This window comes from Nerophis lumbriciformis, linkage group LG34, assembly GCF_033978685.3.
Source record: "Nerophis lumbriciformis linkage group LG34, RoL_Nlum_v2.1, whole genome shotgun sequence".
NCBI classification, from domain to species: Eukaryota; Metazoa; Chordata; class Actinopteri; order Syngnathiformes; family Syngnathidae; genus Nerophis; species Nerophis lumbriciformis.
The window spans coordinates 18,662,278-18,689,274 of NC_084581.2; the positions used below are offsets into that span (position 1 = coordinate 18,662,278).

At 39.8% G+C, this 26,997-nt stretch overlaps 2 protein-coding genes across 3 annotated transcripts; one reads left to right on the forward strand and one right to left on the reverse strand.

The window, feature by feature from the left end:
* Positions 1-1,383: 1,383 nt before the first annotated feature.
* Positions 1,384-6,626, reverse strand: ccdc167 (coiled-coil domain containing 167). The gene is made up of 4 exons (XM_061929162.2): positions 6,477-6,626; positions 5,980-6,071; positions 3,531-3,583; positions 1,384-1,681 (listed from the first exon to the last, which is right to left on the reverse strand). The coding sequence occupies exons 1-4, from the start codon at positions 6,525-6,527 to the stop codon at positions 1,563-1,565; spliced, it is 315 nt and encodes a 104-aa protein (XP_061785146.1). The 5' UTR covers positions 6,528-6,626; the 3' UTR covers positions 1,384-1,562.
* A 65-nt stretch (positions 6,627-6,691) lies between these two features.
* On the forward strand, positions 6,692-26,274 carry kif25 (kinesin family member 25). Of its 2 annotated transcripts, none has more exons than XM_061929159.2 (15): positions 6,692-7,007; positions 7,128-7,193; positions 11,597-11,719; positions 11,820-11,964; positions 16,147-16,250; positions 16,327-16,412; positions 16,483-16,522; positions 16,594-16,661; positions 16,724-16,798; positions 18,971-19,105; positions 19,182-19,361; positions 21,393-21,547; positions 21,615-21,821; positions 21,891-22,046; positions 22,108-26,274. In XM_061929159.2, the coding sequence occupies exons 1-15, from the start codon at positions 6,939-6,941 to the stop codon at positions 22,257-22,259; spliced, it is 1,761 nt and encodes a 586-aa protein (XP_061785143.2). In that variant the 5' UTR covers positions 6,692-6,938; the 3' UTR covers positions 22,260-26,274. The 2 variants fall into 2 exon arrangements, with proteins under 2 accessions (XP_061785143.2, XP_061785144.2); XM_061929160.2 differs by having other exon boundaries at positions 21,615-21,809.
* The last annotated feature ends 723 nt before the right edge of the window (positions 26,275-26,997 follow it).

The window sequence follows — 26,997 nt, forward strand, 5'->3', positions numbered from 1 at the left end:
GCAGTCCAGTGTGAAGTGACAGGGATAAAATCAGCCCTTCCAAGTCCGAAGCGATGGTTCTCGCCCGGAAAAGTGTGGAGTGCCATCTCCGGGTTGGGAAGATCTTGCCCCAAGTGGAGGAGTTTAAGTACATCGGAGTCTTGTTCATGAGTGAAGGAAGAGTGGATCGTGAAATCAACAAGAGGATCAGTGTGGCGTCTACAGTAATGTGGACTCTGTATCGATCTGCCGTGTTGAAGAAAGAGCTGAGCCGGAAGGCAAAGCTCTCAATTTATTGGTCGATCTACATTAATATCCTCCCTTAGAGATAGGGTGAGAAGTTCTGTCATTTGAGAAGAGCTCACAATAAAGCCGCTGCTCGTCCACATCGAGAAAAGCCAGCAAATGCCTCACTGGGGAGATGTTTGGGGCCTGTCTGACCGGTAGGAGGCCACGAGGAAGACCCAGGACACGTTAGAGGAACGCCTCGAATCCCCCGGGTTGAACTAGACTAAGTGGCTGGGGGGAGTGAAGTCTGGGATTCTCTGCTTAAGCTATTGCCCTCGCGACTTGACCTCGGATAAGCGGAAGAAGGTGGATGGATGAATATTTTAAATAAAACTAATGCATTTATTTTTTTAAAAACACATCATTACTTATTTTATTTCAAATAAATTGAAATATTTTTATTTAGCATTCAGTGGGTCAATCTATTAGAACATCATTGAGTGCAGCTGGGATAGGCTCCAGCACCCCCTGCAACCCAGAGGGACAAGCAGTAGAAAATGGATAGATGAATAGTCCAAGCAAGGAAGGTGCTTAACTTTTTGTGCAATTTCCTGCAGCATTTTCAGAAACTCCACCCTTAAAATCTGTTAAGCGTGTAATTACTAGTTACGAATGACATTAGGCCAGATGCTGATATCCTGCATTATCGTCGGAGAAAGACTAAAAATATCTTGTTTTCGTGGAGGCTGATGCTTTATTTCTGATTTTGAAAAACAAAACAAACATAGCTCTATCATAGTATTTCCTGTTTACGTCCATTTTTGAAGATAACCAATTAAATGTTGACCATTTCAGGCTTCTCTTGAAGCAGTGACTCATTTAATGAGCCGTGCTTGCTTACTGCTGCAAATGGCTTTGATGGGAAAATAAATGCTGTTCTTTTTTCCTCCAAGTAATGCACTGCAGATGACTAACATAATACAATCTCAACTAGAAAAAAACCTAATTAACAATAATATTTTTCTGATCATTATTTAGCGCTCTCTCTCTCTTTCTCTCTCTCGAACTTCATTTAATGTCAATATAATTTTAATAAAACAATGCACGGTAGTAAATGCATTTACTTCATGCTAAGCTCATTTGGTGATATTTCTGTTACAAAATTACCTTTTGTTAAAAAAAAAAAAGCCACATGTTCAAAAGGTCACACAAGTGACAATAATGCCATCTAGAGGCAGAAAGTAGGCACCAACCAACCCTCGTTAGCACTCAGTTTGGTCTCATTTAAGAGTTGTCAGTCCTGTACACTACAGGCCATTCACACTTAACAAGCGGGACTTAACCCGCTTTTGGTGTCATGGGGCGTCGTCGTCGTAGATGAAGATGTAGTAGAAGAGAGCGCAAGCCGCCAGCAAGGCCACCGACAGCATCGTGTTCTTCCTGTTTTCACCGCGTAACATCTGTAACTCCTTGTCTGGTGGATGACAACAATGTACATGTGGCCACAACATTAGGTACACCTGTACAATCTCATTATATGTTCATCTAGAAATACAACTGAGACATTAAAAGGCTCCCTAAAATGTAAAGTGGACTTTTTCATAAGGCTACGAGGCAGTTTGAAGATGCCAACCTTCTTCGGGTTTTGCACCACAGCTTAAAATATACCTTGGAGCAGACCTGGGTAAATTAAGGCCCCGTTAAGCTTTTCAATCTGGCCCGCCGGACATTCCCAAATAATTTTTTTAGATCTTTAAGATGGAAACTGTAGCTGCCATTATGATGTGCAGTGATGTTATTAAATTACCGTAAGTCTTGAACTATACAAAGTATTTTAACGGTTGGAATCTGCCCTTTTGCATGATATACTAGTTACTATGGTAATCTAATTAGTTACTATGGTAATCTAAATCACAGCAGCTCAGACGAGGCACCAAGCAGTGTGGGTGGGGTGCGTTTCCACAGAGTGTTCCCAGAGCGAGCCTGAAATGCAGGTGTCTGACGCGGAAGGAGATTTTTACTACAAAGTTCTACAGCTTAGTAATATATATCAGATGTATCAGATCGCAGGTGTTTTTTTGGGTTTTTTTTACCCTTCGCGTTCATATTTCGCTGTGCTTGTTGCATTTTTGTTGCGTTTCTCTTGATTGTAAAATATGTCGATTGAGAGGTGGGGTGACGTTCATATGTTGTCAATATTCAGTGTTTTATCGTTCATAGTTAATATTGTAAATCACACATTCTTTATCATCATGTACATACTGTGCATTCAGTAAAAAAATAAAAAACTCCATTCCGTTTTTTAAGGCGGTCTATCATAACGTTTTAGCTTTCAATCAGACATTATTGTGAGGTTTTGTATTATTGTTCCTAAAAATAGGACCCAAGCACACCTACTGTACAGCAGATTTTCACAGCACAAATAAATAAATAAATTATATACATACATATACATATATATATATAAAATCAGGTAGCCATCCACAATATATATATATATATATATATATATATAAATAATTGCCCAGGCCTGCCCTGGAGCATTGCCAACTCTCCGTTAGCCACCTATACACCTGTAAGTTTGATTATTTGTTTTTTTTAATTCAGCAAATAGACTAAATTAGCTTAATTCTGCTAATAAAATGTAATGTTACCATTGTAGCTAATGTTGCTGCCATGCAAAAGAGAGAGAGAGATGATAGTCTCACTCCTTCATGCTTCAGTCCCACGCTAGAGTCTCACAGGCATGAGGCACAAACATGTGTACCTACTGTACAGTGTATATGCATAGACAAACAGCTCATTAGCATAAGAGCTACAGGCTATCTTTTGGATAAAACTCTTCCAACACTATTGTGGGACCTCTGAGCCTGATTTAAAATATATACAATCATATAATATGTAACTTTTGATGTACTAATTGGTTTTCTATTGTAGTTATAGTGTCTTCATTAGAGGACTTAACGACAAAAAGATGACATAGGTCGTTGCTTATTTATTTTTTGACCTTACTGTAAGTGAAATGTGCCCATGTGTACTATTCAAAATCTATTAAAACAATATGCTTAGTATTGTTACATTTGTAGGTTGCAATGGCATGCAGCATGTATGCACTACCATGATAGGGAGTTTACAATAAAGTTTTGTGTATATTTTGCAGCTCAATATGGCTGTGGAATGCAGTTCTACATCAATGCAAATTAGGACCGCGATAAATCCTAAACATATAGTTGAAAACCAGCAAATATCACATGACTTGTGCAGGTGTACCTAGTGTTGTGGCCATCATGTGTGTAGTATGTAAATAACTATACGTAACATACCCAATTTTTTCACACTTTCAGTTATTAACGCCATGTCTTTTTCCACTTCTTGCCTGTTAAAACAGAAGAGGACAAAAGTATCAAGTGGTGCATCTTGAGTTGAGTTGAGTTTGTGTTTATTTGGAACATGCATGCATACAACATGATACATCACAATTTCCAGTTTCTCTATACAACATGTTCGAAAAGGAGTAGGAAGAAGCAGAGCTCATTTAATCCTACCCCTTTTCCTTTACATAGCAGTTGCTAAAACTTTTGTTCACTTCCTGTTCTCAATTTATTCACAATATACTCCATAAGTACCGTATTTTTCGGAGTATAAGTCGCTCCGGAGTATAAGTCGCACCGGCCGAAAATGCACAATAAAGAAGGAAAAAAACATATAAGTCGCACTGGAGTATAAGTTGCATTTTTTGGGGAAATTTATTTGATAAAACCCAACACCAAGAATAGACATTTGAAAGGCAATTTAAAATAAATAAAGAATAGTGAACAACAGACTGAATAAGTGTACGTTATATGACGCATAAATAACCAACTGAGAACGTGTCTGGTTTGTTAACGTAACATATTATGGTAAGAGTCATTCAAATAACTATAACATGCTATACATTTACCAAACAATCTGTCACTCCTAATCGCAAAATCCCATGAAATCTTATATGTCTAGTCTCTTACGTGAATGAGCTAAATAAAATTATTTGATATTATACGGTAATGTGTTAATAATTTCACACATAAGTTGCTCCTGAGTATAAGTCGCACCCCCGGCCAAACTATGAAAAAAACTGCGACTTATAGTCCGAAAAATAGGGTAATCACAATAAAAATAAATAAATAAATAATTGGTGAAGTATCTTGAAAATTAATGGATGGATGAGATAAATACAGAATGTTTATCATGGTTCTTCTTCTTTGTACTCTGTAAACACTTTAAGTTTGAAGAGTTTCTTGAAGTGGATCATATTAGTACATTGTTTGATTTCTTTGCCTAATCCATTCCATAATTTAATTCCACATACTGATATACTGAAGGTCTTAAGTGTTGTACGTGCGTTAGAGATGCGCGGTTTGCGGACACAACCGCGGAGTCCGCGGATTATCCGCGGATCGGGCGGATGAAATTAAAAAAAATAAGATTTTATCCGCTCGCGGGTCGGGTCGGGCGGATTAATTACCGGTAGATATTTTTTTTTTTTTTTTGCGGGTGGCAGTTAAACCAATTGGGAAATATATATACATAGTTAAATGTTGTTACCCACATACGAAAAACGAGCAGGCACCTGCTGCATATGCCACAACAGAAGAAAAAAAAAAGAAGAGATGGACACTTTTACGGAGGGAGAAGGGACGCCTCGCCGGGGTCCGGGACCGAGGCCCCTTCCCCCGAGAGGGTCCCACCGGGAGCCGTAGCTGAGGCGATCCGCGAGAAGGGCCTGACGCAAGTCCAGGGTCACTACCGCGCCCACCGCACCGACACCCCGCCTCGTCCGCTTTCGCCGCGGCCGGCGTCACGCGCAGCAGGTAAGCAGCTTACCTGCCCGCCACCCCCGTGGCCGGGGGCTCGTAACATGGGTCACTCCGCGCGCTCCGCCCGCGCAGCTTACCTGCTTGCCACCCCTGTTGCCGGGGGCGCGTAAAAGGGGTCACTCCGCGCTCAGTGCGCTCACGAAAGGGGTGGGGCTCACCCTGGTTGATATAGAGAGCAGGACAGTGGCCATGGAATTTCATTTAAGGTTTGTGATAAACCATCAAACTCATTCGTTAAAAGGACTCTATAGTAATGTAAAGCGAATTTTTCTGGACATTATCATGCAAGAAAAGTTTATTTTTGGGATCGCGATCACCGCGTAATGATTTTTAAAGGTTGCATTACATTATTAACTGTCCCTTGTGATCAGCCAGTGCAATTGGAAGTCCATGCTCAATTATTGCCTCCGTAAATAAAACTTCGGCATTTATCACATCCAAAGAATCTGTTTGGGCGACGAAAAACGTTGAAAGTTTTCCACTTGTATCGCTAGCAACGGCATTAGACTTGTGTTTTTTTGTCCCAACGTGGTCTTTTACATCGCTAATTCCTCCGTGTCCGATCGAAAAATCTTGTCTGCACAAGGTGCAATTCGCGTAGTTTTCACCCTTTTTTTTTTTTTTAATTAATATTAGATATATAACAACGGGCGGATGGCGGGCGGATGTAGTTCTGATCAAACGTTACATCGGGTGGATGGCGGATGGTTGACGACTTTCTGACGCGGTTGCGGATGAGATAAATTGCCTATCCGCGCATCTCTAACGTGCGTACAAATGTTTTAAATTAAATTTTTCTCTAAGATTATATTTCTTCTCTTCTGTTGAGAATAATTGTTGTATATTCTTGGGTAGCAGATTATAGTTTATAATAGGTTTTTGATTATAGATTACTGATGATCTTTGTCATCATCTTCACCTCTCCTCCTCTGACAACTTCTTCCTGCTTCGAAACTCCGCCTTCTCCAGGTTGTCTTGGCAACGAGCCCGTCGCTCCTCCAAGCGATCGATCTAAAAGCAAATAATTACGATATACTCATACAATATATTTTAATGATAGCAATGAGCATCGTTCTTTGGTTCGCATGAACATAGCAAAGAAACAGTCGTAGTAGTTTTGATGTTATCTAGGTTGGTAGGGTGGCGGTGCCATCAACCTGAGGGTTCCAGGTTCGAGCCCCGCTTCCGCCATCCTAGTCACTGCCGTTGTGTCCTTGGGCAAGAAACTTTACCCACCTTCTCCCAGTGCCACCCACATGGTTTAAATGTAACTTAGATATTGGGTTTCACTATGTAAAAGCGCTATATAAATAGAATTCACTTCACTTCACACTTATCTGATGAGTTTTTGTAACGCGTATACATTTAAATAAATCGCTTTAAACCAAAAACAAGTTGAAATATGACATATGTTACCTCAGTAGCCACACTTGTGTTCTCCCGTCGTCTGTCCTTCACTTTATCCATTTTTAAAACATAAAAAAATACATTCACCTTTTTAAAAAGTGTTTAAAGCAGTTGGCCACGGCGAACACGGAAGTGATTTTCTTCTTTGTTGGTTTTCAATCTTTGCACTCTGCTACCCTCTAGTGTTACATAACCATCAAAACCACATGTGTGCGTTATTTTTTTATTTTTTTACCTCGCTGTATTTAGTTCGTTTTAGCTGTTAAAATTGTTACATTTTTTATAAAATCACATTTTGTTAAACCTACCCTCAAGTATTATTCATAGCAGGCTGTCGAGACAGGTGAAGAGAATTACGAGTTGTTCCTGGACGTTTCTAATCGGATTAGATGACATTTGGAGACGGTTTGAGCGTCTGCTAACACTTGAAAGACTAAACCTTACTTTCTTTTCTTCTTTAAACTTCATAAAATGCCTCTTTTTGTGAACCGTGACCAGGTTTTTGCTCACCAGGTCCACCTGCTGGAACACAAACTGAGAGTAAGTGACGTAGGCGTCGAAAGAAAATGTTTAGCAACTGAATTGCTTGTTTTGTTTTGTTTTTAGTTTTTATTTAACGATAATTAGCTAAAATAATAAGATAATTAATTGTGTTTTTAGACTAAAGAAGAGCGGATACTGGAGTTGGAGACAGAGAATGCAATTCTTCATATAAGGCTTACAGAGGTAAGACGATTTGTTTAGGAGTGTTAGTCAACTGGTGACCTGCGGGCCAAATCAGGACCTAAAATGACATCAATGGCCCCAAAGATCAGTTCAAAACATTGGGGAGAATAATGTTGTTAAAAACAGTAGAAAACTCTTCTTATGTAAAGGATTTTTGAAGAAGGTCCTTGATAATCGAGGTGGGCAGAGTGGCAGAAGCGTACAAAACCAGTGAAGTTGGCACGTTGTGTAATTTGTAAATAAAAACAGAATACAATGATTTGCACATCCTTTTCAACTTATATTCAATTGAATAGACTGCAATGACAAGATATTTAATGTTCAAACTGAGAAATATGTTGTTTTTTTGCAAATAATCATTAACTTTGAATTTAATGGCAGCAACACATTGCAAAAAAGTTGTCACAGGGGCATTTTACCACTGTGTTACATGGCCTTTCCTTTTAACAACACTCAGTAAACGTTTGGGAATTGAGGAGACCAATTTTTGAAGCTTTTCAGGTGGAATTCTTTCCCATTCTTGCTTGATGTACAGCTTAAGTTGTTCAGCTCCGTTGTGGTATTTTAGGATTCCTAATGCACCACACATTTTCAATGGGAGACAGATCTGGACTACAGGCAGGCCGGTCTAGTACCGGCACTCTTTTACTATGAAGCCACACTGTTGTAACACGTGGCTTGGCATTGTCTTGCTGAAATAAGCAGGGGCGTCCATGATAACGTTGCTTGGATGGCAACATATGTTGCTCCAAAACTTGCATGTACCTTTCAGCATTAATGGTGCCTTCACACGTGTGTAAGTTACCCATGTATTGGGCACAAATACACCCCCATACCATCACAGATACTGGCTTTTGAACTTTGCTCCTATAACATTTCGGATGGTTCTTTTCCTCTTTGGTCCAGAGGACACGACGTCCACAGTTTCCAAAAAAAATTGAAATGTGAACTCGTCAGACTACAGAACACTTTTCCACTTTGCATCAGTCCGTCTTAGATGAGCTCAGGCCCAGGGCCAGCGAAGCCGGCAGCGTTACTGGGTGTTGTTGATAAATGGCTTTTGCTTGCATGGCTTTCGCTTTGCATAGTAGAGTTTTAACTTGCACTTACAGATGTAGCGACGAAATGTAGTTACTGACAGTGGTTTTCTGAAGTATTCCTGAGCCTATGTGGTGATATCCTTTACACACTGATGTCGCTTTTTGATGCAGTACCGCCTGAGGGATCGAAGGTCCGTAATATCATCGCTTATGTGCAGTAATTTCTCCAGATTCTCTGAACCTTGTGATGATACTAAGGACTGTAGATGGTGAAATCCCTAAATTATTTGCAATAGCTCGTTGAGAAATGTTCTTAAACTGTTCGACAATTTGCTCATGCATTTGTTCACAAAGTGGTGACCCTCGCCCCATCCTTGTTTGTGAATGACTGAGCATTTCATGGAAGCTGCTTTTATACCCAATCATGGCACCCACCTGTTCCCAATTAGCCTGTTCACCTGTGGGATGTTCCAAATAGGTGTTTGATGAGAATTCCTCAACTTTCTCAGTCTTTTTTGCCACTTGTGCCAGCTTTTTTGAAACATGTTGCAGGCATCAAATTCCAAATGAGCTAATATTTGCAAAAAATAAAGTTTTCCAGTTTGAACGTTATGTATCTTTTCTTTGCAGTCTATTCAACTGAATATAGGTTGAAAAGGATTTGCAAATCATTGTATTTTGTTTTTATTTATGATCTACACAATGTGCCAACTTCACTGGTTTTGGGTTTTGTAATGTGTAATAAAGTAGTCCCTCAACAATGGATGTAAAGATAAGCGGTAATAATGGTGACCGCCGTAAAACTCCAGACGGTAGATATTACAGTTTTAATGAACATTATCAAAAAACCGAGATTGATAACTGCACTTTGATAAACTCCCAGTCTGACTGGCGCCAACATGAAAACAAGAGCCATTAACGTCTTTCCCCATTAAGAAACAACATACCCCAATCCAAACTTATGTAAACACATTGCTGTTTGAGCAACTAAGCTATTCAATTGTGTGTACATTGAACCTAAAAGCTGTGATCTTTTAGTGTATCTCAGAGTGATCGATCTTTCCTCAGAGGAAAAGAGACGCAGGTGTTTTTATGGTGCGTTCAAGTACTGCCGAACAGAGTAGGACAAAACGCCGACCAGAAATAATAAGTAATAATAATAGATTTTATTTGGAACACACATTTCTTTTAAATACATCTTAAAGTTCTACAGTTCAAACCAATATTTAAAACAATAAAAGCTTAGCCATTAAAACATAAAATAATAACACAAAAACACTACCAGTGAAGCATATAATAAACACAAATCAAGCAAATGAGTGGGTTTTCTAACTGTCTATTTATTTTAGTTATGTTTAAACTTAACTTGGTTAAAAGATTTCAGTGTGTATATAAATAAAAAAATTCACACAGTCAACAATACCGCAATAATATTTTGGTCACAATAACTGTGATATGTAACTCTTTTATTGTTACATCCCTAACCTCAATTTACGAGCTTAATTGGTTCTGCAAGGAACCTCTAAACTAAAAGTACTTGTATCTTAAATCAGTGTCTCCCATCAAAATGTATTCAAATCAATTTAATTGGTGCTTGATCCCCCAAAACATCAGAATTTTTAACACAAACTTGCCTATTAAGAAGTAAAAACAACTTTCTTATAAGACATATTGTATAAAAACAATGTAACAACTACTGTAGTTTATACTGCACATATATATATACATACATATAAATATACAGTGCATGTGGAACGTGTTCACTGCGCTTCACTTTTTCCACATCTTGTCATTGTACAGCCTTATTCCAAAGTTAATAAATTCATTTTTGTCCCCAAAAGTCTACACACAATACCTCATAATGACAATGTGAAAAGTTTTTTTTTTTTTTTTTTTTTCCAAATTTAATAAAAACAAAAAACAGCCTTCGCTCAATACTGCACCTTTGGCAGCAATAACAGCTTCAAGTCTTTTTGAATACGATGCCACAAGCTTGGCACACTTATCTTTGGGCAGTTTTGCCCATTCCTCTTTGCAGCACCTCTCAAGCTCCAGCATAGGAAGCGTTGGTTTTCATTCAGGATGTCTCCGTACATTACTGCATTCATCTTTCCCTCTATCCTGGCTAGTCTCCCAGTTACTGCCGCAGAAAAACATCCCCACAGCATGATGCCTCCGCCGCCCTGCTTCACTGTAGGGATGGTATTGGCCTGGTGATGAGCGGTGCTTGGTTTCCTCCAAACATGATGCCTGACATTCACCCCAAAGAGTTTAATTTTTGTCTCATCAGACCATATAATTTAGTTTCTCATGGTTTTAGAGTCTTTCATGTGCATTTTGGCAAACTTTTTACTCAGAAATGGCTTCCGTCTACCATACAGGCCTGATTGGTGGATTGCTGCAGAGTTGGTTGTCCTTCTGGAAGGTTCTCTTCTCTCCACAGAGGAATGCTGTAGCTCTGACAGAGTCACCATCGGGTACTTGGTCACCTCCCTGACTAGACTAAGATGAATGCAGCAATGTACAGAAACATCCTGGATGAAAGCCAACACTTCGCATCCAACCTGATGGAGGTTGAGAGGTGCTGCAAAGAGGAATGGGCGAAACTGCCCAAAGATAGGTGTGCCAAGCTTTTGGCATCGTATTAAAAATACTTGAGGCTGTAGTTGCACCAAAGGTGCATCAACAAAGTATTGAGCAAAGGCTGTAAATACTTATGTACATTTGATTTAATAGTTGTTTAGTTATACTATCCATCCATCCATTTTCTACCGCTTATTCCCTTCGGGGTCGCGGGGGGCGCTGGAGCCTATCTCAACTACAATCGGGCGGAAGGCGGGGTACACCCTGGACAAGTCGCCACCTCATCGCAGGGCCAACACAAATAGACAGACAACATTCACACTCACATTCACACACTAGGGCCAATTTAGTGTTGCCAATCGACCTATCCCCAGGTGCATGTATTTGGAGGTGGGAGGAAGCCGGAGTACCCGGAGGGAACCCATGCAGTCACGGGGAGAACATGCAAACTCCACACAGAAAGATCCCGAGCCCGGGATTGAACTCATGACTACTCAGGACCTTCGTATTGTGAGGCAGACGCACTAACCCCTGTCCCACCGTGCTATGTATGCTAAATACATATACAAAAGTATGTTCTTATTGCCTTAATGGGGTATTGTCTGTTGAATTTTGAGGAAAACAATGAATTGATTCCATTTTCAAATAAGGTTGTCACATAACAAAATGTGGAAAAAGTGAAGCGTGGTGAATACTTTCTGGATGCACTGGGTACAAAACAGTTAGATTCCAATAATAAGGTCAAGGCTTGCTCCAATGAAACTTAATGTAATGTTTCAGTCCTTGGGGAAACTGCATCAAGAGCATGAAGAAAATACCAAAGCCCTCAAACGTCAACAACAAGAAGAAGAGGAGAAGAAGATCACCTGCTTAGCAATCGGCAAACTCATTTCTGACGTCCAGGTATATCATGAACACAAGGAATACTGTACACACTAATCGGAGATACGATGCTCTTACATTTTGCTAAATTGACATTTTTCTTTTGTGGTGCTGCTGTCAGGCTTTGAAGCAGTGCCTTAGTGAGGTTTTTGCAGTCTATGTGAGTTTTGCTACTGAGCTGGACGAGCAGAGCAAGCAGCTTCAGAAGGAGCTGACACAACAGGGCAGCTGTTCTCTAAAAGGATGCGGAGGAAATGAGAGTCAAAGTAAGGGTGTAAATGTGTGCAACGCCCACACAAACATTACACTTAGACTTAGACAAACTTTATTGATCCACAAGGGAAATTGTTCCACTCGGTAGCTCAGTTACAAAGGATGGAAAGGATAATGCAGGTATTAAGTAGACTAAAAATGTACCATAGTAGCAATATATGTATCATAGTAGCAATATACACCATACACTTGTTTTTCACTTTTTTGTAGCTTAACAATACTTTACCTGCTCATGAACTAGTTGAACTTCACACTCCAACCACAGGGAGGCGACGCATTGTTATTAATTTTCTGAATCATAATCGATCAAATAAAACTTTATACATCACACACGGATTAAAAATGCTTTGAAATCCAACCAAGCAATACAAATACATTGGTGTAAAGAGAAAATGTGCATACATGTGGAGAATATGCAACGATGTAGTTACAGTATATGCTGTATACAATATATATATATATATATATTTATTTTTATCTGTGTATGTGTGTATATATATATATATATGTGTGTGTGTGTGTGTGTGTATGTATGTATATATATATATATATATATATATATATATATGTATATGTATATATATATGTATGTGTGGGAAAAAAAATCACAAGACTATTTCATCTCTACAGGCCTGTTTCATGAGGGGGGGTACCCTCAATCATCTCCTGATGATTGAGGGTACCCCCCCTCATGAAACAGGCCTGTAGAGATGAAATAGTCTTGTGATTTTTTTCCCCACACATACATATATTGCGCTCTACTACGGTATCGAGCACTATTTTTTGGATAACCTTATTAAGACATATATGTATATATATATATATATATATATATATATATATATATATATATATATATGTATGTATATAAAGTTAAAGTACCAATGATTGTCACACACACACTAGGTGTGGCGAGAGTATTCTCTGCATTTGACCCATCACCCTTGATCACCCCCTGGGAGGTGAGGGGAGCAGTGGGCAGCAGCGGTGGCTGCGCCCGGGAATCATTTTGGTGATTTAACCCCCAATTCCAACCCTTGATGCTGAGTGCCAAGCAGGGAGGTAATGGGTCCCATTTTTATAGTCTTTGGTATGACTCGGCCGGGATTTGAACTCCCAACGTACCGATCTCAGGACGGACACTCTAACCACTAGGCCACTGAGTAGTAGTAGTAGTAGTATATATATGTGTATGTATATATCAGTGACGTGCGCTCACCGGCGGGGCCTCACCTGCCATCATGGAAAGAAAAAAAATGTAAAAAGAAAAAAAAATAATTAAATTGTTATATGTATCCAGTGATTATACTATAAAGTTACTTTCCATTTAACTTCACCAGTTTTAGATTATTTTTATTCAAAATCGCTGAATTTTCACATTTGCCGTTCAAATACTGAGAAGAGACGGTGCGGTGATCAGCAGCCAGTTGAGGCACGTCACTGCGTTGTGCCTCAACATGGATTGCGGACTCGGCTAACTGCTGGCCTGCTGTGCAGTGAGACCATATTGCTATATTAATTATATTATACATTTCCATATTTTAGTTAGCTGAGGTATATAATGTACAGTGTATTTTGTCAACAACTGTATGTGTGTAACGTATTTCTTGTGCTGAGCAATCATAAAACTGCTGCGAAGACGCACTGTGTGAGGCTCGCAGTAATCCCGCCTCCTGGTGCCGGTTAATGCACCTCCGCCGCAGAGTGCACCCCCCGACGGGAGCGCCACACCAACCAAAGCCCACACCCAAACCCTCCACGTGCAAGACCGAATCCACCCAAAAAAAGTCACTTAACAAGAAGCCAAAAGGTGCAAACACAACAATGCTCGCGCCGGAGGAGCCGTGAACGACTGCAGAGACACAACATTAGGTACACCTGCAGACTGCAGCACGGATTTCATATTTCATTCATTCACAACTCCTCCAACACGAACACCACTGTTCCCGCACTTATAAGTAAAGGTAAGACCATAACAACGTTTTTTTTAATTAAATGTGCTTTTTTTGTGTGCTACAGTTTGTATGTGTAAAGTTAAAGTACCAATGATTGTCACACACACACTAGGTGTGGTGAAATTTGTCCTCTGCATTTGACCAGTGTTGGGACTAACGCGTTACTGTAACGCCGTTAGTTTCGGCGGTAACTAGTAATCTAACGCGTTATTTTTTACATGCAGTAACTCAGTTACCGTTACTACATGATGCGTTACTGCGTTATTTTACGTTATTTTTTATGTAGTATCGGCTAGAAACTGAGGATCTGAGTGTGTTTTATGGCAGCGAAGCAGAGACGTGCTTCTGATTCTTCCGCTGCGCTCTCTGTGTGTGCGTGTGTCTGGGTGTGGGGAGGGGAGGGGAGGGGGGTGCGCAATACAACGTAAACCGTTGGCCAACCAAAAAGTAACCACAGAACACTATACGACTATACGGTATAGTGTTCTGTGGTTACTTTTTGGTTGGCCAAGCGGACGTGACGACAGGCTGTCCCCACTCAGATCCGCACGGATCAGGAGGGGGCGTGCCTTAAGTCCGGCTGGAAATCGGGAGAAATTTGGAGAATGGTTGTCCCAGAGAGAGGCACTGAAATTCGGGAGGGTTGGCAAGTATGAGATATTCTCACTTCTTTTCTTTTGTCGAGCACAAAGAAAATAACATTTTAGTTAAATGTAAGTTGTGTCTTGGATCAAAGATCCCGTCTACTGCCCAAAACAACAATTCAAATCTGCCTGGTTAGGCTCCGTGTATGTCACGTGTGCCTTCCTTAGGTGAAGCCAGGTTTACAGCTATGTTGTTGATTGATTGATTGATTGAAACTTTTATTAGTAGATTCCGTACAATTGACCACTAAATGGTAACACCCAAATACGTTTTTTTAACTTGTTTAAGTCAGGGTCCACTTAAATTGATTCATGATACAGATATATACTATCAAATATACACTAACATCATAATACAGTCATCACACAAGATAATCATCAGAGTATATACATTGAATTATTTACAATCCGGGGTGTGGGATATGGAGGGGGGGTGGGAGGGGGTTAGGTTTGGTTGGTATGATCACTTCAGTCATCAACAATTACTAGTAACTGTAACTAGTTACTGGTTTTCAGTAACTAACCCAACACTGCATTTGACCCATCCCCTTGCTCAGCCCCTGGGATGTGAGGGGAGCAGTGGGCAGCAGCGGCGCCGCGCCCGGGAATAATTTTTGGTGATTTAACCCCCAATTCCAACCCTTGATGCTGAGTGCCAAGCAGGGAAGAATGCTGGTATGAGCTTTTAAACATAACCCATTAACTGCTGCCAATCAAATGGTGAATAAGATACTCTTTAGGGTTCATATGTTTGTAAATCTGACTGTGATGAAGTCAGTGCCTCACCAGCCATGAACCTCACCGCACGTCACTGGTATATATATATATATATATATATATATATATATATATATATATATATATATATATATATATATATATATATATATATATATATATATATATATATATATATATATATATATATATAATTTGACTTATAACCAGTGTAATTTAACTGAAACATTCAGTTTTTTAAGGGTTAAATGTACAAAACCTATAAATATTCACAATTTTGCTCATCCAAACTACCTTATAATGTAATAATTGTACATTCTACATAACACGCTTATGTAAAATGTTGATTATTTAAAATATATTACATTATAATGTAATATTATAAAGTGTGGTGTCTGTGCTTGTTTTATTTTAAAACTTCTCCTTTTTTGCATTTGATTTGTTCATGCGTTAGTTTTTTGTGCAATTTCGCTGTTTTAAAATATGCTACATTATTATGTAATATAGAGTGTAGCATCTGGGCTATAATAGCTTGTTCTTGTTTTCTTAATGTTCCTGTTTTGCGTTCTATTTGTTAATGCATTTTTTGAAATTATTATTATTAATTTTCATTTTTATATAGTGTTAGCCTGAGTAGGTCCGTTTTTGCCATGAAAACATGGTTGCTCTTTCTGGTCTGTTAGCCTCATAGGAATGAATGCGTGACCTGGAATAGTCATTTCTTGAATGTTGACCTCCGCATGATAACGCACAAACAGTAGTAGATCTTCCCTCCTCGTGTTATATGTCGATGACCACGTCGTTTGTTAACTTGTTCTTGTGAACTATTTCTGTGCAGATTTACAGGCCCAGTTGACGGCTCTGGAGCATTCTCTGGAGGAGGAGCGGGTGAAGTGCAACGCGGAGAGGCAGAGAAGGAAAGACCTTCATAACACGCTGGTGGTGAGGCTTGGACAAGTCTTGTCAGTGTGTCCATCGAGTGTTAGGTGACAATAGGGGAAACTCTTTCATGTTGCAGGAGCTCAGAGGGAACATCCGTGTCCACTGCCGAGTGCGCCCTCTTCTACCCTTCGACCACGTCCAGTCCCCGCTTCTTGGGTCAGGGTGCGTATTTAGACCCAAAAAAAACATTGTTGAGTTACAGGTTTGTTAATATGATGGTCTTCACTTTCAGGCCGGTGTCCTCGGAGCAAATTGTGCATGCGATCAGTGACGTAAGTTTCATCGGCATTTAAACTTTCCTACAGTTACACGTCCTCGCATACGTCCTCTTGGTGTTTTCCAGGACACAGTGGTAGTCAACTGCATGAAGGCGGGAGTGCCAGCGCAAAGCAAGATGTTTGAGTTTGAGAGGTACAAAAATCGTATAAACTTGACATTTGAATGTTTTAATAACGGTGTTGTTCTTCCTCCAGGGTGCATGGCCCAGAAGATTCCCAAGAAACTGTATTCGAGGAGATCAAGCCTCTCCTTACATCTGTGCTGGATGGGTAAGTGTCAAACAGTAGGGGTGACCCGGTGCAACTTGTTCCAGTTCTGTTACTATACCGATATTAGATCCTTAATTGAGTAAATTAGTTCATTCTAATTTAGGTAATCAGCCTTAGTCATACATGCATTTTTTATTTTGTAATGTTTGAGAGGGCTTGATCGAGTGAAATTAGTCAAACAGAGAACAATGGTAGGATTATTAAGTGTGACTTCACTTAAATACAAACCGTGGTAATTTTTCTGGCTTACACCTTGAGGCCACAATAATTAAGTTAAGCTCTTGACGCAGTAAGGCGAATGATGTGGACACGCTTGTTACTGGATACTTTCTATTACGCTTCTGCCTTTGAGACTTCTATCTGTAAGTAATATGCAACTATAATTATTGATACCTGTTTATATTGTTTTAGACTGAAATATTGTTCAATTAAGAACACTTATTACGTATGTCTAGCTTGTGTGCTATTGTGTGCTTAGCTGTTGTGTAGCTGCTGCTCCCAGTAGCCTATAGCCTACCATTTTTACCTTTTGTTAGTGACTTCACTTAAATACAAACATTGTGTTCCTTTTGGTAGGTATAGGTTATACTAATTCACGTGACTTTTGATCGGAAGTGATGGTCAAACAAACCAACATGGCTACTGTGCAGCAAATAACATGCACATTATCTGAGTACGCAAGGGGTCTAGATCTTAGTGCTAAAAGCAGATAGGAGCAAAAAACAAACCATGCAATGGAATCGATCCCTGTACGTGATCAAAGTAAGTTTGTCGAGTGATCTCATGGATTATCCTTTGACTGCGTTCACCAGAACTATCTGGTGCTCTTGCGAGGATGCGACTTAGCAAACAAACAGTGAGAACCACTCGATAGCCTTGATTTACTGTTTTTACTTTCCTATTATGTTAACCACTCATTAAGATAATCAAAGACATCACTGAAGACCTGGCTGGTTGTTAAGGAAAGGCGGAGAAGTGATCACAGCTCACTATAACTGCATGACCGAGTAAGTTTCGGCCATGTTACTTTCTTGATGTTGCCCGCGTCATTACGAGTATGTGTGGTTTTCCCCGTCATCATCGAAATATAACTATAGAGCTCAAAGTTGTGTATGTGTTAAAAGCTTCATTTATGATTGCTGCCTTTGGTAAAAGCTTAACTCTTTTTAGGTATATCTCACATTTGCTTTCTTTTATTTAGACTCGTCGAGTTCGTGCTTTACGAAACACTCGTTACAAAAATGTGTTTTAAGAACTCGAAAACAAGATAACATACAAATAGTATCAAAATAATACTTAAATAGGAAATACTAAACATTAAAAGTATATCTAACAAAGTGATTACTGTAAGTCGTGCATTCTTTGACTCTGCTCCCTTGGACTGGAGTGCTATATTCGAGAGGCACTTTTCTTGTCGTCGTTTCATAAAATCTTGCACTCTTTTGCCCTTCTTGATTACCTCTCAATGAACTCTAAAGAAACGTGGATCTTTTTCACGATTTGGGCGGTTCCAATAGCCTAAAACAATGCATTATAGGGCATTTTTCTTCGAGAAAGGCAGAATGCCGCCCAGAACCTACTCAGTGGCCTAGTGGTTAGAGTGTCCGTCCTGAGATCGGTAGGTTGGGAGTTCAAATCCCGGCCGAGTCATACCAAAGACTATAAAAATGGGACCCATTACCTCCCTGCTTGGCACTCAGCATCAAGGGTTGGAATTGGGGGTTAAATCATCACCAAAATGATTCCCGGGCGCAGCCACCGCTGCTGCCCACTGCTCCCCTCACCTCCCAGGGGGTGATCAAGGGTGATGGGTCAAATGCAGAGAATAATTTCGCCACACCTAGTGTGTGTGTGACAATCATTGGTACTTTAACTTTAACTTTAACTTTAACCCTTTGACAACAGACGTTTACTTGACCATCACTTTGAGCCTGGCATATTCAATGAGCCGGATGTAAGGTCAGGTGAATACAATCTATTTAGATGATATCGGGCGCAGCAGGACTGCTTGTATCACAGCGCTTGTATTGTAGATTTTTGATACAAGCCGATATCATCCCATACTTGTTTTTTTGCTGGTATCGGACCAATCTTAATATTGGATCGGGACACCCCTATCAAACAGCAACACAAGTGTAGTGTATAGAGTCATTCATTCATGCACGCTTGCAGCTACAATGTATGCATCATGGCATACGGGCAGACAGGAAGTGGGAAGACTCACACTATGATGGGATCCCCTGCGTTGGGCGGCCGCTCAGGGCTGCAGCAAGGAGTCGTTCTCAAGGCCTCTGCTGAGTTATTTCGGTAAAACATCCATTCACTGTAATCTCATTAGGTGTTCAAGTTAGAATGAAAGTTAGCAAGTTAACCTATGAGGCAGGCTGATCTCCGAGAAGCCTGCCTCCAGCCACACGGTGGAGATGTCGGTGATCGAGGTGTACAACAACGATGTGTTGGACCTGCTGTCTGGAGACGAGCAAGCGAACGTCAGCGCAGTCCATCGCCGGGAAAGTGTCTCTACATCCTGCAGTTCCAGCCAAGTCTCCTCCCTCACACAGGAGTAAGAACACAGCTGCTTGTCTATCTATCTACCCACTGTATATACATACTACTGTATGACAAACATATAATTGTACCTGTCAAGTGTCAACTCTTCCTTTTCCCCGGAATAACTACCGTATTTTCCCCTTCTTTCGTCTTCCTCTTCCCCTTATATTGCTATTAGATGTGTGCCTTTGCAGAATTACTTGAATGTGAAGTTTCTCATAAAGTATGTTACAAAAACACAATTAAATCACAGTTATAATGCTTAAATAGACTAACATTAAATTATTCCAAATTAGGCCTTAAGGGGACTATTGATTGAAATACAAAGGTGGCTGCCAATTGTTAATCATAATGCAATAGGTCAAAATGACCTCATTACCCAGATTGCTTTTTTGCTAATTTCAGACTAAATAAATGTTTTTTACGATAGTGTTGAACATTAACTTGCCTTCAAGGTTATTTTCAGGGTGAAAACAAAAGCAAACAGTAAGTGACATTGGTGGGAAGAGTACCAATTGTATTGTCCAATTATATTTGGAAAATCATGAATACTGTAAAAACTGGGAAGTTTTGGGGTTTAAAAATACCAAGTTTTATTATCCTAATCAAGACAAATACTTTAACGGTGGAATAGTTTGAATTAGTTATAAAAAGTGGGAGGAGTAGTCAAAATTAAAAAAAGCAAAAATCTATGAAAATTATGAATTACTCTAAAACCGGTCATATCACGGAACGTTTGTTGAATGAGACCGCATGTCCTGAACGCGCTGAACGTTTTGATGCTTGTTTACAAATGTTCGCACATTTGGAGCAAATTGCATGCGAAACGTCTTGCTCTGAAACAGTGAAGAAGTTCCACACGATTGACGCCATGTTTGTTTACAATGAGCCCAAGGCAAGTTTACAGCATGAGTGGGAGAAAAGGAGCATTTGATTTGCTCACCCTAACCCACCTAAAGGTAATCTTGATTTATTGTAATGTTTTTCTTGGTTTTATTTATCTGTTGTTAAGCTGTTTCTAATGTTATCAGATGTATCTGTGTGACATCATTATTCCTCATATTGGACAATAATTATCTGTTTGGTATTTATTGTACACCCCAATTTGATTTGAAATGTCATGATCAATGTATAATTTAGTGAATTTGCCTCCAGTTAGTTAGATTAACACACACACATTGGAACATTTTTATGCAAAATAAAGTTGCTTTTTTAACAATATAAGGGCGGTATAGCTCGGTTGGTAGAGTGGCCGTGCCAGCAACTTAAGGGTTTCAGGTTTGATCCCCGCTTCCGCCATCCTAGTAACTGCCGTTGTGTCCTTGGGCAAGACACTTTACCCACCTGCTCCCAGTGCCACCCACACTGGTTTAAATGTAACTTAGATATTGGGTTTCACTATGTAAAATCGCTTTGAGTCACTAGAGAAAAGCGCTATATAATTTACTTCACTGTAAAGCAATGTAATAGTATACAATTCATCAAAAATAATTCCCTTATGACTGACATACAATAATTTTAGAAAAAGTCACTCATGCAAAAGCTCACAAAAAGTAATGTAACAAAATCATAAATGTAAAAATGTCAGCAAAACAACAAAAATATCAGAAATTTGCAAGTTGCGTCGACAATAAACTGCAGATAAAAGTATCCATCCCAACGCACTAGTATCAATCCGATACAAATACCCACCTATCGATATTTCAATTGATACGCCCACTGGTATTGTCATTGTCTGGGGCTGCATGAATGGTGCTGCCACTGGGGAGCTCCAGTTCATTGAGGGGATTCATGAATTTCAACATGACCGTGTGAAGTAAAAATAGCCCAAACACACCTCCAAGCTGAAGATGAAGGTGATGAAGGTAACAGAGATGGTATACGAAATATTTTGTGAGGGTGTACGAAAACCAAGGTAGCAGTGTGTATAAGTGTACTTTCAAAAGTATTGTCCCTTCAAAAGATACAATACAATGTTAACTCAAGTACCAACATAGAAATCAATGCAACCTAAGAAGCGTCCTGACTGTTGTTCCTTCTGCAGGCCTGTAAGTGATACTTCTGACGTGATGCACATCATGAGCAGAGTGCTGAAGCTCAGAGCTCATTGTCCCACTCTAGTGCATTCCGACTCCTCACGTTCCCACCTCATTGTCACGCTCACTATTTTCTCCAAGAGTCCCAATGTTCGAGCCCTGGGTGAGAATGTTACTTTCTCTCTGAGATTTGAAGCGAGACCTTCATCCATGTGCTCTTCCTCCTTTAGCACGCAGGCTGCAGAGCGCCAAGAAGAGCATTCAACACTCCACACAGGAGCGGTGGAGCCCACGGGATGATAGCCTAGGAAGCCCCGCCTCTTCCCCTTGTCCTTCCCCGTCACAGTCTCCCTGCACCTCCCCAAGATTGGGCACCACCCGGGCTGTGTTCAAGACCAAGCTGCAGTTTGTGGACCTTGCAGGGAGTGAGTGTGTTGGTGAGGAGGTAGAAATACCTGTCTTATGTACACTTGAACACACACTTACCACAAAGTTGTGTGCGTCAGATATGACTGGAGTTTCAGGCCCAGCCCTGTGGGAGGTATCCTGCATCAACCGCAGTCTCTCTGCCCTCTCAGACGTCCTTGGTGCACTGGCCGAGCAGAGATCTCACATCCCTTACAGGAACAGCAAGCTGACACACCTGCTCAAGGACGCCATAGGTAGTAAGACTTCCAACAAAAACATTTTTTGTTGGACCAACTTTCAATTTCCGTCTTCCAGGTGGCGACGCAAAGCTGTTGGTGATGCTATGCGTGTCTCCAACACAACGCTACTTCACCGAGTCCCTGCAGACTCTGGGATTTGGTGCACGGGCCCGCCAGGTCCAACGAGACCCATCAAGGAAGAAAAGCAACACATTGAAAGTTAAGTGAGGAAAGAATGAGAGAAAGTCAAGCCAACATCCAAGGAAATATACACACTGCGAATGCAACAAAATAATTTCCATCGATCAACCAACAATTCAGAACCTTAAACAGTATATCATATTTTACTACTTAATCACTTGTTTATGTAGTGCTACAGTAGCAGTTTTTATCTACAATAGTTTAGCAATTATCATAAAAAAGTAACTGCACTGTTTTGGAATTTTGCCCATCATCCACAATCCTTATCAGACTTAGACAACAATTTATTTATCCTCAAGGGAAATTGTTTTAAACAGTAGCTCAATTACAAGAGGAAAGGAAAGGATAACTAAACACTCTCGAGGGCACAAAAAAGAGGATTAAATGATAAATCAAATGTAGTCGACCAACAACACGAAATAGATTGTAAATAACAACAGCAGCAATAGAATGGGACATCTTAAAAAATAGATAAATTACAAGTAAGTCCATCCATCCATCCATTTTCTACAGCTTGTCCCTTAATACAACCTAAATATACATTATGAACAAAGAAAGGTGTGGTAACGTTAAAGCAGATTTGTAACAGACAAGAACGCTCTATTACCGTACGAAGAGTGTTTGTACAGCTGGACGGAGTGCGGACTGAAGGAGTTCTTGTAGCGTTCACTATAGAAACCAAGCTGGAGAAGCCTGTTGGAGTCTGAGCGCCGCTGTCCTTTAATTGTCTGGTGGAATGGGTGGGCAGAATTGCCCATGATGCACAGCAGTTTGTCCAGTGTCCTCCTGTCACTCACTGAGACAAACGCCGCCAACTGCGTGCCAATAGTTTGGCCGGATTTTTGGATCAGTTTGTCCAGCCGACTTATGTCAGTTTTGCTGGTGCTGTTCCCACAGCCAACCAAAGCAAAGTACAGGAACTGGCTACCACAGAATGGTAGAAGATCTCCAACAGCTTGCTACACATATTGAAGTACCTGAGCTTTCTCAGGAAGTATCTAGTATGCTCATGCCCTGCTGTCCTTCTAGTCCAGTTTGCTGTTCAGGTGGACTCCCAGGTACTTTTAGTGCTTCCCAGGTACTTCTAATACTTATGTGTGTTCTAAATAAATAAAAAACTGCTAGTAAGAATCTATAAAGCAATCAAAAAACTTCCAACAACACTCAATTTACATGCCGTGACCTACGTATTGACCAACTTAGAGTGACATTGTTATTTTAAAAACTAACACAAAGGAACTACTTTTCTGGCATAGTGAAATATCACCTTGCTCACACTGCTCCTCTGACCACTAGTGAGTAGCCAACTACCAGCTACTAGCTTGCATGAGCATTGAGCTGCTTCTGCTGCTGCTGTATTGCCTTTAAATTTTTAAAAGTTTCGATTTTACAACATTTTATAAATCATGCATCTCACCTGTATAGGAGAAAGTTGTGGCATCAAGCAGAGAGGTTTGTCAACTTTGAAAATCCACACGCTACCAACTTCATACTACAAGGCTCTCAACAAATGGAACACAGCATAAGAAGCATTTTGAGGTGGAGTATTATTCTGAATTTAACAGCCCAAGCAAAAGTCCTGAAATATACAATCAGTTGGCATCCAAGTGAGAGCGGAGATTGTAAGTCACTCTTGTATGTACTTATTATTTTACATTTAGTGATAGTGCTAATTGATCATGTTCTAAGGCTCTCAAGAAGTCTGCCATTAGTGGTAGCAAACACAGAAAGTGCTCCCTGTGTTGTTGACATTGATTTCACAGAGTGCATAAAAACGTACACTATAGTTTACTATGCATTCTGTGAAATGAATGCGGCCAGAAAAAAAGTTTTTGCTTAAAATGAGCAAAATACTGTAAATATTACTTGTTATCATTAATGTGCTTGCTACTACATTACATACTGGACATACTTGCAGCATGTATATAAAAAAAAATGGTGTTCAAGGTTTTTAGAAGTCTTTATAAACAAAAGAGATCATATCCCCATTACCTGCATTTTTAGCCACCTCTTGGTATCAGTTTTTTATGACATAGAATGCGCAGAAAAGGAAAGAGGAAAACATGTGTATTCTTATTTCACATAAGGATTGTGAATGATGGGCAGTTCCTTTTTAATGGTTTTAGCACTCAACTCGATGTGACAAACAATTTGACCCTTGGTCACTCTGAATTATCTTTGGAAAGGCAAATCCTGCAATAAAGTGTGACAACTCCTTAACCACTGCCCTAGCTATTGTTGACCCGAGTGGATTGGCAGCAGGATATCTGGTGCTCAGACACATACCTGTGAGGATCAATTTACACCCAGATTTTGCACAAGGCAAAGTCACACAGTCCACAAGATGTTCAAACGGCTCACTTCACTTACCGCTGGAATAGGCTGCAACGGAGTAGGCTTTACAGCATTTTCTGATTTGGCCTTCCTATCAACTAACATTCAACATGATAAATTTTATTCATAAGCAGCAGGGCTGTCCCTAGGCTTTGTGTGGCCCTACACAAAATTTAGTTTGTAACCCCATTATGGTCTTTAATATTACTTATTTATTATTATTATTAAACTCCTGAAGGTCCCCAACCACACCCCTAACCTAACGTCACGGCACTACATACACACTTAATGTGTGTCCATTCATTAAAAAAATAATTATTGCTTTTATTTTGTTAAAACTAGCCTTTTAAAACACATGTAAAAACCTGAATAAGGTTTTTGCATGCAGCTTATAATGTCTCCAACATTTTCTATAGAAAATAACTTTAATAAGGTTTTTAATTTTATAAAGATTGTATTAACATACAGTATATAGATTATATTATTTCAAACCAATTTCCTCTTGCATGAATGCACTCCCACCCATCAATCATTGTATCTGTCCTTCTATACATGTGCCAATCTTCCCAATGGGATGACCCAAGCACATCTACTGTGATCATTTACCATGAATTGATTACGTGTACTTAAACAAGTTGAAAAACTTATTCGGATGTTACCATTTAGTGGTCAATTGTACGGAATATGTACTGTACTGTGCAATCTACTAATAAAAGTTTCAATCAATCAATCAATCAATCAAATCAGAAAGCCCACAATATTTACATGTTTATGTCTTAGTTTCTTCATCAATAATGTGTTTTATCAAGCGTTTGAACCAGTGGCGTCGTTAGGCCTTTTTAGGGGGGCATATGGCTGACTAAATATTCTCCACCCCCCCGCCAAATTATCTGATGTTATTTTATTTCTCAATCAATCAATCAATCCGTCAATTAAACTTTATGTATAAAGTGCTTTTTGAACATAAAATAAAATGCAACACAGAGTGCTTTACAGACTTAAAAACAATGCCTCGATGACCCACCTCCCCCCATTATCAGTCACATGCACACACACAGAGGAGCCAGGTGAAAAAACACTATCACGGGAGCCGTCTTCACCAGAAAATCACCAGACCATGGCCAACAAGATGCTGACACAAAGCACCCGCGATAGCCATGGCTGATAAAAGCCCTGATTTTGGGGTATTTCTTTTACAATATAAGGTCGACAAATTCAACATAAAGTAGCCTGAATGTGAACTTTAATAACCATACAACCTTTCATTATTTACTTAAACACAATTATAAATCTGTCAAATTTCCATTTCTATTTTCATTTAGTGTAAGGTAGAGATTAGCTGATTCATGTAGAATTAGCATTAGTGAATAATGATCATAACAATATACCATTATTTTAACTATTATTATCATTCATGTATCTAATTGATGCCTAAAAAAATTTGTGATGCCCCTTTTCCAAACTTTAACGAAGGTTCCTTTTCGGATGTGCTGTAATAAAACAACTGGAAATATGTGATGCATTACATTGTATCGTATGCATGTTCGAAATAAACTGAAACTGAACTGAACTGAACTGAATGCACCACAATTATGTGCTATGAGATGCAAAAGTCAAACTTAAACATAACTTTGTATGACGCTGCCACAAATAGATGTATCATGTTTTTAGCCAACGTCTTGTCACCTCATCCTGGTTGCCAAATGTTGCTCTGTGTGAATGCTTAAAGGTGAGCTTTGATGACGTTGTAATGGCTGTGTTTAGTGAACAGTGAAGTGTTCAATGCTTATTTGCTGCTACCAGAAGGAATGAACCATTTTGCATTTTTGCAAGGAGGTGTAGGTTGTGTTACCCATTCTTACTTGAGTCAAATAACCTTTTTATTGACTTTTGACAGCAATTTACAAAAGCCCAGGCCATGATCATGTGGCACCCCTACTGGTTGTGGCCCTAAACAACCAGTAGTCTTTATGCCATGAGCCAGACCTGATAAGCAGACACCTCACAACCCCCCCCCCACCCCCTCCCCCACAAAATGCTTAAAAATATGCGGATCTTCTTTACACCAAAATGTCCACTTTTAATGTGATGACTGTGTTGGAGTGTGGATGTGAGTGTGAATGTTGTCTGTCTATCTGTGTTGGCCCTGCGATGAGGTGGCGACTTGTCCAGGGTGTACCCCGCCTTCCGCCCGATTGTAGCTGAGATAGGCTCCAGCGCCCCCTGCGACCCCAAAAGGGAATAAGCGGTAGAAAATGGATGGATGGATGGACTGTGTTGGAAACATGATTTGGATCATTTAAACTGAGGTCCACATCACAGTTCTTTTTGGCCCCATAGGGCTGCTTCTAGCAGTGAATACTATTATTACACAATTTTGTAATGCATTTTATGAGTAGATTTTTTAAAAACTAATTATGGTAAATTGCAA